This window comes from Euphorbia lathyris, chromosome 10 (genome assembly GCF_963576675.1).
Source record: "Euphorbia lathyris chromosome 10, ddEupLath1.1, whole genome shotgun sequence".
NCBI classification, from domain to species: domain Eukaryota; kingdom Viridiplantae; phylum Streptophyta; class Magnoliopsida; order Malpighiales; family Euphorbiaceae; genus Euphorbia; species Euphorbia lathyris.
The window spans coordinates 42433422-42446266 of NC_088919.1; the positions used below are offsets into that span (position 1 = coordinate 42433422).

Sequence of the window (12845 nt, forward strand, 5' to 3'; positions counted from 1 at the left end):
GGGATAGTTCAGGGGCCAAATATGATCGGATAATAGATCAAGGATCAAATGACAAAATTTTGAATAGGTCACACGCAATTCACTAAAGATCCCCATTGAAAACTATGCATCTCATTCTTAGTGAGAACGTACCCAAACCTTATGCTATCGATCTTACTGGGTGGACGAGAGAACATAGTCAGACCTTTATTCTGATTTCAGTCCTTCGTCAAGATGATTGTGGAGAAAAATCATCACATTTGCACAATTTTATAAATTATCATCATTTTGTTCTCTAATAGTATTCTCGGGAAATATCAAGTACTACACATTCAACATGTCTAAAAATTACAAATAATTGTGTTAGAAACAAAATTATTATACGTAAGAAATAAAAATTAATTTAGATTTTTTTTTTATAAATTGTGCGCAATGTACTTATATTTATTTTTTAAAAAAATTGCGAACAATGCGCTTACATTAAAGAAGAAAGAAAAATCCCCACCCAACCCGGATGTGATTCGAACCCATGACCTCCCTAGTCATAGGTAAACTCTCAACCACTAGGCTAAGAGAAAGAGAAAGGAAAACCATCAAACTACTCCGTCTCATGTGATTCAAACTCATGACCTCTAGGATCATAGGTAAGCTCTCAACCAACAGGCTAAAAGTTAATTTGATAAGCAAATTGAAATAGAGATTAATTGAATAGGTAAAGTTCATGTTGAAATTAACCGGGCGGGCAAACTCGTGCTAATAATGTATAATAGGTTTATGGATTATACTGTGATTATAACTACACTAATATGGAAATTAATATAATAGAATAAAATTAACATGGAGAGAAAATATAAAAATATGAAAATCTTCATATTGATGCATCTTACCGATAAATAAGTACAAAATGATTAATCTTAATTGTACTTATCTTTAATCATACCATATACATAACTAAATATATTTAGTTGGTGGACATTAAACATCCATCAAAACTATCTACATAATTATATTTCATAGCAAAACTAAATTTATTTAGAAAACCCAGATGACATGATTAATGCCAACCAACATTTAAAATATATACTTCTATCAGACTTATTCTAATATTTGGTGGACTGTCCATCAAATCTCTTGATAAGCTTCTAATGAATAGATGTTTAACAAGTTCGAGGGATCCTAAAGCAAGGATGTAAATGCCGAGAGCCAGGAAAATTCCCCGTCCTTGCCGAACTAGACATTCATATCTGAAAGACGCCCCGCATCCAGTTGCTGAACAAATTTTATGGAGTTCAGGAGTAATTTTCAAAAATCCAACTCGTTAGAGGGCAATATTTTTTTTATATCGAGCACGCTAAAAATTCATCATTTTAGTGTGTTGAGATTATAAAGTTAAAACTGTCCAACCTACAAGTTTTTTATTTGTAGTTATAAATTTCTTATATTTTCATAAGTTAAATTTTAATTTAAAAATTAAGTTATTTTGAGTTTCAAAAGCAAAAAAAAAAAAAAAAAAAAGGTTAAAAAAGATAAAATGCGCATCGAAATTAATTAATAATAATAATATAGTTTTAAAAAAAATAAAATTCAAATAAATAAAAATTTCATTAAGAACAGAAATTTATAAAATTTGAACATGACCTCTTACATTAAAGCATACTTTGTAAACCAACTCAACCATTTTGAATATTAAAATAATACTACAAATACATCAAAATAAACTAATATTAAGAGCGCTATCAAGAGACGCACCACCCCTATTAAGGGTGGATCCAGCAGCCGATGCTTCGGCCCCATGCCCAGAGCTAGCACCGCCTCTGGTTGAAAACACACGCACACAAAAAAAAAAAAATCATCCTTGTTCCATAAAGAATTTTTTCGAAAACTCCTAGTTTCTGCAGGAATGAAAATCTCTACCCCATTGGCAATGCTACATGGGAAGGTTATAAAGTTGCTGTCAAATCATGTCAATCAATTAGTTTCTTTGAACGTTTAATATTTTTCATTAATATTGTTGTACTTATACAGTTGATTATTGCTACATGGTTTATCTAAACAGCTGGAAAAATATGTGTATGCAGTATAGTACAATTGCTATCAATAGTTCCACAAAAAAGAAAAAGTGTTTCTAACTTGGAAAGCGACTTCTTTTTCTTAAAAATTGTTAATAAATACAAGCAAGTACTATCAGACAGCTATGATGATGTGTCCAAGTATTAACTATTCTCTATATTTTGACATTTTTGGTGCAAAAGAAATACAACTGTCTATTGCATTCAGTTTTGTAAGCAGAAACCAAAATATGATAATAAGCTAAAACATGGACACATCATACATGGGGCAGACGTAGAAGAGCATATATGAAGTAAAACATGCTCACTCTATAACATAAAAACCACTAGATGAATTTGAATTAATCTAGTTGAGTAATAAGGGGATACTGCATCAGGTTCGATGCTGCTCGCATGTTCCTAACCAGCCGCTAACAATGCCAGTTTTTTGGGATAAGGTACAAAAATACCCCCTAACCTTGACAACCAATAGCAGTTTTACATCAACTAAAGAACACAAATTATCCATTAATGATTGCCCCATTTTGAACGTTAGAAGTAAAATTGCACCATTTGAACGTTAGGGGTGAAGTTGCTCTTGGCTATCAACATTAGAAGTTTTTTTTTTGTAACTTATCCCTAGTTTTTTTTTTCAATTTTTGGTACAATGGAAGGACTAGAGCCAAAATTGTAAAAAGTAACCAGCTAATAGACCTATCAAACGTCATTGCTGGACTGGTTACTGAACATGGAGGCTCAAATATGCATTATGAGAGTTCATGGTTTATGCCTAAGAGCATACCTTGAAAGCCAGTAAGCATCTCGATGTTCAGGGTTAAACAGCCTTACTTAGACCATCCAACTACCTTGTATCAACTTCCACCCACCATAATGCTAAATTTTTGTTAGAAGCACCATTTGTAATTGGCTTCGACTATCTAGCGGGTGAAAATTTGAAGACACACAAGCTGCCATTTAATTTAAGCAGGGTACTTGCTTCATCATTGATGTGCTGAAGCACTTGATCACTTGCAAACCTTGACTTGAATGTTGGTGCAATCATTCTTTGACCTGTTCCTTTATCAGAACCATCATTGTGACAAACAGACAGCTATATTACAGGAAGCTGAACATATCAGAAGGGAACAACCATCAATCCCTAGCTCATATTGCCTTTACTAATCCCCTAAGAAGCCAACAGCAAAACGGAGGGTAACCCTTCACTAGGATACATGGGCACACAGCTACCTGGCCTCTGGACAATATTTCAGGACATGCTATAGTTTGTGAAACCTATAATTATAAAACAGCTATGAGTATTGACTACAGACTAGTATAAAAGAGATATCTAGTTTGTACAAGCAAACTGACACTTTGTTTGGAACAAATTGTATGCAAGAAAAGAATTCAATCTCCTTACTAAAATTCAATTCATTTACCAAATCATTTCCTATGTTTGGAAAACATTTTTAATATACAAGAATTCAATAACTAACTGAGCTAATATGTCCACTACAAGCTACTCTCAATTAAATTCTCACATAATCATGTCATATTTGAATGAACTCCAATTCTCACATCACATCGTATTTTAAAATTTAAATATGAGAGAGTTCTTTTCTTCTTTTTTCAATTCCGCTTGCATTAAAATTTCACATCCAGAAACATTTAACCTCTTATCACCTAAATGTAAGTCCTTCAATGTGTAGGCATGCACTATGCATTGCACTGCAGATAAAAAGTGGACAATTGTTTTATGCAACTGCAGTTTTCCAAACATGAATAATGGATTCCATATTCTCTGATGAATTCATAACCAAAGTGCAATGGTAACATTAATCTCCCTTACACTCAATTAGTGTCATGGAACCAATTGAACTAAAAGCTTAAACTGATAGTTACGGCCCAATTCATATTCATATCTAACACTTACAATACATGGAAGAAGATCATTCTCATTCTTATTCTCCATATATTTGGTCAACGAATCCAGAGCCAACAGTTTTTAATCAACAATGCGAGACGCTTTACAACAATAAAAGAAGCATATGGCGATGCAATATTCTAATTGGCTCATGAACACTAACCTGTTTCAACTGTGATCAATCAAAGCAAATGCTCCATTTTCTCCCACAATGAAGGTCTGCGTACTTGCATATTTCTCTGCTCAACATATAAGTCCGTCTACCTGCATTGTGAAATGTATTGCTAAAATTTAATTTTATTCAAGAAGCAATTTAACCCTGTAATAGACCATGGAAATAGAGAGAAATCCATGAGATACCATGTAGATTAAGAGTCTACATTGATATGTTTTATTTAAGAGCAATACACATATAAATACAAGGTTCTCCTTCAATCAAGGAGACAAACTGACCCTACCAGCAGCTCTAGCAGCCCTACAGCAGCCTTAGGCATGCTATTCATTAATTACATTGACTTATACTCTAACACATAGAATAGGAGAGACGCCAGAGGAACATCAAACTTCGTAGGAAATGGACAAGCAAAACTCAGTCGAAGCAACCAGCAAGAGGCTGCCAGCAACATAATTGCACAAAAAGGAGATTCACCGGCAAACTAACTGGACAAACAGGTCGGAAACAGAGAGGCGACGACAACAGAAGAGGAACAGCGACAATCTGTTGAGGTGAAATCAGACTCCGCAAGGCAGACAGCATAGTTATTAAAGGCGCGCCTATGGCGCATGGCGCACCAGGCGCAGGCCTTAGCGCCATGGCAGCCCCATGGCGAGGCGCAACTGCCATGGCGCGCGCCTGGTGCGCCATTTTGCGCCAAGAGGCAGTTGCCAAAGGCGCACCAAGGCGCGCCTTGGCAGTTATGGGCAGTTTTTTGGAATTTTTGGCATTTAGTTTTATATATCTGGAATGAGACACGTGTTCTATTAACAAAAAGTATTAAAAAGGAGAGAGATTATACATTTTAACTAACTAGAAGACGAAGAGACTCTTTGAAGAGGAAGAGACAGAGTCATTTGAAGAGTGAGAGACAGTGTCATTTTATTTATGCTTAAGCTATTTTCATGATTTAGTATTCATTGCATTTTTATGTTAGTTTTATAGTTTTATAATTTTTATTTTTGTAAGTGCGCCTTGTCTCGCTATGGCGCGCGCCATCGCCGTGCGCCATGCGCCATGGCTCCAGGACCCCTTGCGCCTTAGTGCGCCATGCGCCTTTAATAACTATGGCAGACAGAAACAGCCCAAAATTACAAACCCAGAAATTCTGCTCATAAGGCAGAAAACAAATTCTGGAATCTTAATCCAGAAACCCAAGACAGAAGCCGAAACAAGGCTCTGATCCCATGTAAGGAGGACTTTTCTTACAGTGACGACGACACAGGGTGGCCGGAATGTGAGGAAACGCAGATCGGAGGCGGAGAGGATGAACCAGAGGGATGGTGAGATAAAATGACGCCCCAACAGTGAGTATTCAAGAGAGCCAAGCTGTTGACAGAAATGGAACCCTGGGAAATACTACCCAGAAAATATTGAACACGGGAAATACTACCCAGAAAATATTGAACCCTTGCAGAAACACAACTCTGGAAATACTACCCAGAAAAAAAGAATTCAGAAACGTTGACCTCAGGCTCTCATACCATGTAATAGACCATGGAAATAGAGAGAAATCCATGGGATACCATGTAGATTAAAAGTCTACATTGATATGTTTTATTTAAGAGCAATACACATATATATACAAGGTTCTCCTTCAATCAAGGAGACAAACTGACCCTACCAGCAGCTCTAGCAGCCCTACAGCAGCCTTAGGCATGCTATTCATTAATTACATTGACTTATACTCTATCAAAACCTAATCTGTAGCTTACTTAAAGCAGTTCTCTAGTATCCTTATGACCATTTAAGTTGGAGAAGTGGTAAAAAGTTTCAAGCCCATCTGTATCAGTATATTCCATTAGTTCTTAGAAGCAGTGTTCGGTCATATTCCTAATTGATAGACAATCGCTGTTGTTCCTTTGTGATGCCTTGTTATGCTGTTTCTAGAAATTCTTTTATTAGTACTATTATTATTGGAAATTGTTCTATATCCTAGTGAAGGTATATCATAGTCCAAGAAAAATTCTATTATATTGCATTGAATATATTGAACTGGAAAATAAAAAATACCTCAAAAAGTTTTTTGAGTTTAGAAACACTGAAGAGGAATGGCTTGTCATTCTAACAAATGTGGCAACGAAGTATTGCAAGAATCTGGTTAGAAGTGCAGCAAGAATAATTTAAAATAAGATTTGCCTCACAGGAAAAGATTATGCATAGTGGACACAATAAGTTACTGTTGAGACAGGACAATATTTGTTTCAATATAGATATGCTGTGTACCGATGCTACTTATTGAGATGCTAAGAGTAATTGCATAGATCCTACAAATTAACCATCACAGCCCATTCAAGTGCAAGCATTGGAAATATACCTTAATCTCTACAACCATTTCATACCATTTACCAACACTGGGTGAAAAGACATCTAAAACGGATACAAGATCAGTTTGAACCATTACGATGGTTGTTATGCTGCAAGATTAGGCAAAATCAACAGAAATGCTGCATTCAAGAAACATCAAGTCTGCATGATAGCATCAAAGTATATGGTTTTCACTTGAAAAGGAATTGAAGTTCACAGCAGCTAAACTCATACCACTAAGCAAAATACGTTCCAAATTAATAAGGTAAAAAATAATTGATCATTGAAATATAGGCCAAGCTTGTACTCCGAACGTGTAAAACAATGGAAGTTCATCTACAAGCACAAGGACATAGAAAGTAGATGAAACAGCATAAAATTGCACAAGTTTTTTTTTTATTCATACATAAAATAAAATAAAAAGCAAAAACAAAAAGGGAGGAAATCTTGCAAACCTTATGATAAATAATCAAGATACCATTCATAACTTCTTGCTTCATCGAAAACTCATGCTCTTCCTTTTCTCATTTAGTGCAAAACGTCTTGCCATAGAAGGATTATAAAACTTCCTCATGTGATCAGAGAGTTTTTGGATGGCTCGAAGATCACCAATCTCTGAAAGATGCTTCAGAAAAGAATCAAACTTTCTATATGGCAATTTCATTCCCTTATTCACAACATCTTCTATCAGAAGACATGCATCCTCAACTTTATTGCAACTGAAGAGCCCATCAATCATCACAGAATAGGTATCAATGTCCTGAGCGCAGCCTCTCTTATACATCTCATGCCAAGTTTCAAATGCTCCATCAGGATCATCCAGCTTAAAAAACATAGAAATCAGCATATTATAGGTCTGGACACTAGGCCAACAACCTGCCTCAATCATCCTTCCATAAATCTCAAGAGCTTCGTCACTTTTCTTATTTTCACAAAGGACCTTTAAAAAACAGTTGTAGGTAACTATATCTGGAGGATAGCCTTTGTTTCCCATCTCTTGCATAAGTCTAAAAGCTTCACTGATCTTTCCAGCCAAACACATCCCTTCCATAATTTCTTTGAAAGTTGAAACATCAGGCAGGCAACCACTGCTTATCATATGCTCTATAATCTTGAAGCACTCATCAATTTTATCATTCTGGACAAGTGCCACAATCATGATTGCATAAGTTTTGGCAATGGGAGCAGATGGGTTTGAACCTTTTGTCCTCATAAACTCAAAGAGCTCAGCTGCCTCTGCCACCATCCCTGCTTTACAGTAAGTGTCAATGGCTGTATTGTATGTAAAATTATCAGGGGTATGACCCAATTGGATCATTTCCTCCAAAACTCCCATTCCTCTGGTTGGGTTCCTAACCCTACACCATCCAAAAAACAACACATTGTATGTATTGGCATCTGGCTTCATCCTATTCTTCACCCTCCTAAACATTGATTCAGCATCCTCAACCAGGCTACACTTACAAAAAGCATCTAATAGCAAGTTAAAAGCATTTATTTCTGGCTGTGTCTTCACCCTTATCCTCTTCTTTTTTGCAAATTTCTGAACATGTGTCAAGTACTTTTCGGTGTAGTTTCTCAGAATCGTTAACAAAACCTCAATAGGAACAACATTTTTGTTATTCCTCTTCATATAATCCAGCATATCACAAACAATACGAAATTGCTTGACCTTATACTTAGTACTAGAGAGAATGTCAATCATTTCATTGTAAGCACACGGCTCATGAGCATAATTTTTTTGACGACCTGCCCACATAAAAAATCTAAAAGCAATCTTTTCTTCTAAATGAAGCCTACGGAGTATCTCAAGAACCAAATCAGTACTCAATCCTAGACCAAGCTGGTTAAGGGCTTCCTCCATAGGAATATAACTATCCATGACAACTGCATATACCTTATCAGCATCACATTGTACAAGTTCAGTTCTTCCCTCCAAAGTTTCCACCGGTGAAGCAACCAGGGAACAATAAGTGCATGCCGTAGTATCAGAAACAGCAACAAAGCTCAAGGAAAGTGACGATTTTGGTAGATTTAAGCAAGAATATGAAGGAAGCATCATAAGTTTTGGGACATGAGGAAGTGTCGGATACACATATCTAAAGATAGCAGTGTTAGGAAAGGAGATAGAGAAAGAGGATGAGAACGAAGAAAAAGGAAGCCCTTTTTTGGCAGAAAACAAGTATGCACAAACTCGCCTCATCAGAACAGGTAAGTGTAGTTAAAGAAATGACATAATATGGAAATGCATAAGGATGTATCTAGAGGAACAAAATACCCATTCCAAGCACAAACAATTCAACTTCATTGCTTTGCTGCATGTTTCTCTGCAAAAGACAACCATCAAACTTTCAATGGCTAACCAAACAACAAATGCCTACTTAACCGACAATCCATTCAATTACTTAAGAACACAAAGCTCCATGATAGCATTTGCAGTAAAATTAAAATAGTAAATGGGACTTATGAAAAAACCCATCATAAAACCTTAAGAATAATGTAGTTATAAAATCTGAAAAAATTAATAACCATGAAAAGTAAATCAGTACTTGAAAAGAATATGCTGAAATTTCCAACATTAATTATACACAGAAAAACAAGATCAGCGCATTTACTATCCTTCACTTAAACCTGAAATGGATTCTCTAGTCAAAATATGCATTTTGCATATGAAGTAAGTGGTGCAGCAAAGATATATTCCCCATATGCAACTTTAGATGGTTGCTAAATAGACATAAATGCAACTATTCTTAAATCCAAACACATTCAATCGACTTGAGTTCTGCAAGTAATCAATCCATTAGAGTTCTAAATTTCAGCGATAATTCACCTCATACAATTGCATCAAAACACATCACTCAAACAAAATTAGAACTAATATGTAACATTCAAATCCCTAGTTATCTCGAAAACCACAACACCCCAATGCAGAAAACTAACCTCTAAATCAGGCAATGGAACATAAATTGTCTTCTCTGTTTTGTCAAACAGTCTAATCCCTGTTATTCTCTGCACTCCAAGTTTAGTGGCAAATGGCGATCAAATCAAATTCTGCAGAAACGAAAGATTTGGTTACGAAAACTCATCTTATTTCCACTCTGAAAAGGTCAGAAGTTTTCCTGATATAAAAAATACCCTCTGAATTACAAGTATAACTCTAGAATTTACAACAAATTGAATCATTTTTTCACTTAAGGCTCAAGCATATATATGAAAATACACTGTTGCGGAAGCAATGAACAAAATTATCCATACTACATGGAAATCAGAGGTTCTAAATGCTTCCAACTGTGACAACTCCTATGCACATGTGCCACATCCAAATATCAATAGCACAAAAAAATGAGAAACCTCGTGTAAGTAAGTACTAGTTAATGTTTTGCCTATCCCTCCCTATACTTTTTTTACAGAAAATTAAGTCATACTACAAATGAAGTCACTATGGCAAGTGGAATATCATATGTTGAATCAAGCAAAGTAAATCAGTTTCCAAAATGCTGAATACACGCTATGTATTAAGATTAATTGAATGTCCACCATTGAGTGAAAATAAACCATGATAGCTGAGTGATTATGGGCAGCAACCTCAAAACAATCACCACTGAGTGAGGAAATTTTTTCTAGGATCCCAAGAACATGGTTCAACATATAACTTTATCAAAATAAAAAAGGCACATAGTAATATTCCCCTAAATCATTTCTATACCAAGAAGAGAAGCTCTTAAAACCAGAGATTGAAAACCATCTGGAATCTTCACACAAACTTCAACATGAAAGGAGAGCATGCAATAAGTCCATTTCAATGACAACTCAAACATGACCTGCAAACACCTGATATATCTTTGTGAAAAAACCAAATCAGTCAAAGATTGTAACTCCAAAGTCTTTGAAAGCCGGCACCCAGCAACTTTGCTCTTGCGGTATTTCTATGCAAACTGAACGATTCACAGGATAAAAGAAGCATCACATTGTCAAACATATAAATAATTATAACAAGAAGCTCCAACCTGAACGAACTGATCCACTCTCAGTATGGTTTCTCATATTCAAATGGACCAGCAGGAAATAAACTTATTCACTTCCCAAGTGAATTGATAAAATCATTTAAAATTAAAATTCAAAATTCGCAGCAGATTACATCACAAATCACAATTAAGTCATAAAATCCACAAGAAATAATATCGTCAATCAATTCCTGCAGAAAAAAAATCTTGCAGAATCCAGGATGTTTGCATCATGTACCTTAAATTGCAATCATAAACAATGAACAAAACAAAACCCAATTCTTAGACGCAACTCCTATTGTTAATTTTAAGTATTTCCATAAATGGATATTTTAAAATTTGCAAGTAATAACATGAGGTCCCATTATATTAGGGTCTTTGCAATGCAATTATCCAGGTGAAACTATAAGATCTCACGCCCAACTACTCTAGCTTTCAATTGGAAACTGTAAATTAAGGCTGTCAATCCAATTACATCACACTCAATACGCATCAATATAATTATTGACACATTAGATTAAGAGGGAAAAATCATTGTGGAATTTAGAGAGGAGTCAAAACTCAAAGCATTGCTATCCAATATAAGAATGTCAAAGATAAATGGAATTAAACAAATAATTAACAAAATGGATGAAACAAATATTTAACACTTTCACTCTGTAAAAGGAGATGTTATCATGGGTATTTTAGGAACTCATCCATATATGGAACAGCGAATTATAGTAAATTCCAATCCTTGCATTCAGAATTATTTATTCAGACAACCATAGAAAATGCATAAATTGAACTATAATTACTAGAATGGATTTATGCAAGTTGATGAAACTCCACAACGTTCAGTTCAATTTCTTTGGGGTGCTATGGGCTGAAGAAGGAATATATCAAATACTATCCATAGCATCCTTGCAATATAAGATAATAAAATAATTATCAAACTAGGCATTCCTCCTAATAGTTAAAATATACGATAGAATTTCAGATTGGGATTAAGGAAGTCCCGTTTTCAAATCAGAAGAGAAATGAATCAGCAAGGAAAATAGTGGCCTTCGAACTTAGTATCCATGAAATTTCGAAGACAGTGAAACTGAAAGAGATACCTTAACTGGGGAAGCAGAGTCAAGGAAACGAATATCGACGGTGAGCGAAGGAAACCGACTGGGAAGCAATTGTCAATAGCGAATGAAGGAAATCGATTGGGAAATGGCCGTCCACGGCGAGGGCAAAGGAGAGGGACCCAAACACCGTAACTGTAGAGACACCAACGGCGAGGGAGCAAACACCGGTGTGAACAGCGTGCAGCGAATAGGAAAACGGCGAGCGGCTGACGGCGGTGTGCAGAGCGAGCAGAGGGCGAGAGAATAGGAACGACAAATACGTCCCCATCTTGATTTGCTACTTATGGGATTTTCAAAACGCAGCGTTGTGTGTTTTTATTTTCTCTTTTTAATAACATTTACTTTGCCCTTCTAAATTTGGGTAAATTACACCAATCGTACCTGAACTATACCTCAACTCACACTTTGATACATGTATTACATTTCGTCCCAAAAATATACCCTAAGTATAGGTGACCGGACAATTATGTGTGTGTGACCGGGAAGTGACCGGTCAACGCTTCTTTGACCCATGTGACAATTATAAATGGGTCCCAAACCACACGAAAATACAAAAATACCATTTACCCAATCGATACCCAAAAAAATGGCTTTATAAATACAACTTATTTCTCTCTCTCTCTCTCTCTCCTTAAAATACTGGCCTTCTCTCACTAACTGTTCGTTCCTCTCTCTCTCGCTCTCTCTTAGGGATGGCAACGGGTAGGGTACCCGCGGGTAATGTCATTCCCAAACCCTTACCCTTTTATTTTTTAATTACCCGTACCCGTCCCATTACCCTAACGGGTATACTTTTTGCTTCCCATACCCTTCCCATTTAATTCGCGGGTACCCACGGGTACCCTTACCCCTTAAGAATCAATAAATAAATAAAAATTACAAATTTAACAAACTATAAATTTAATAAATCATCAATCTAAAAATTGAATAAATTGAACCTTAATTAATAAGAATAAAGTAGCTTAGTGGTATCACTCAATTGTTGAAAAATAAATGGTTGGGGTTTAAATTTCACGTCTTACATCTAAAAAACAATGATATTTATTAACATAATTTTTTTTTATGACGGGTAACGGGTACCCTAGGGGGTATTCCCATACCCGTCTCATTATCCTAACGGGTAATGATTTTGATCCCATACCCGTCCCATACCCTTTTATACAGGGTACGGGTAGTCCCATTAGGATCGGGTAGTGCCGGGTACCCGCGGGTACACTACCCGTTGCCATCCCTACTCTCTCTCTCTATCTCCTT

The 12845-nt window shown here is 35.9% G+C and overlaps 1 protein-coding gene across 6 annotated transcripts; it reads right to left on the reverse strand.

Annotated features, from left to right (window-relative positions):
- Window positions 1-927: 927 nt before the first annotated feature.
- Window positions 928-11863, reverse strand: LOC136209060 (pentatricopeptide repeat-containing protein At1g73400, mitochondrial). Of its 6 annotated transcripts, none has more exons than XR_010677373.1 (7): window positions 11574-11863; window positions 9413-9523; window positions 6928-8799; window positions 6179-6262; window positions 4115-4215; window positions 2830-3320; window positions 928-1248 (listed from the first exon to the last, which is right to left on the reverse strand). XR_010677373.1 is itself a non-coding variant. In XM_066000415.1 (4 exons), exon 3 carries the CDS (start codon window positions 8673-8675, stop codon window positions 6969-6971), a length of 1707 nt encoding a protein of 568 aa, XP_065856487.1. In that variant the 5' UTR covers window positions 8676-8799; window positions 9413-9523; window positions 11574-11863; the 3' UTR covers window positions 3343-4215; window positions 6928-6968. The 6 variants fall into 6 exon arrangements, 1 of the variants encoding a protein (XP_065856487.1); XR_010677374.1 differs by lacking the exon at window positions 928-1248 and adding an exon at window positions 1613-1930; XR_010677372.1 differs by lacking the exon at window positions 928-1248 and having other exon boundaries at window positions 1939-3320.
- Window positions 11864-12845: the final 982 nt, after the last annotated feature.

Excerpts from the sequence above, each read along its gene's own strand:
- LOC136209060 (XM_066000415.1), bottom strand. The coding sequence starts at position 8,675 with ATGAGGCGAGTTTGTGCATACTTGTTTTCTGCCAAAAAAGGGCTTCCT.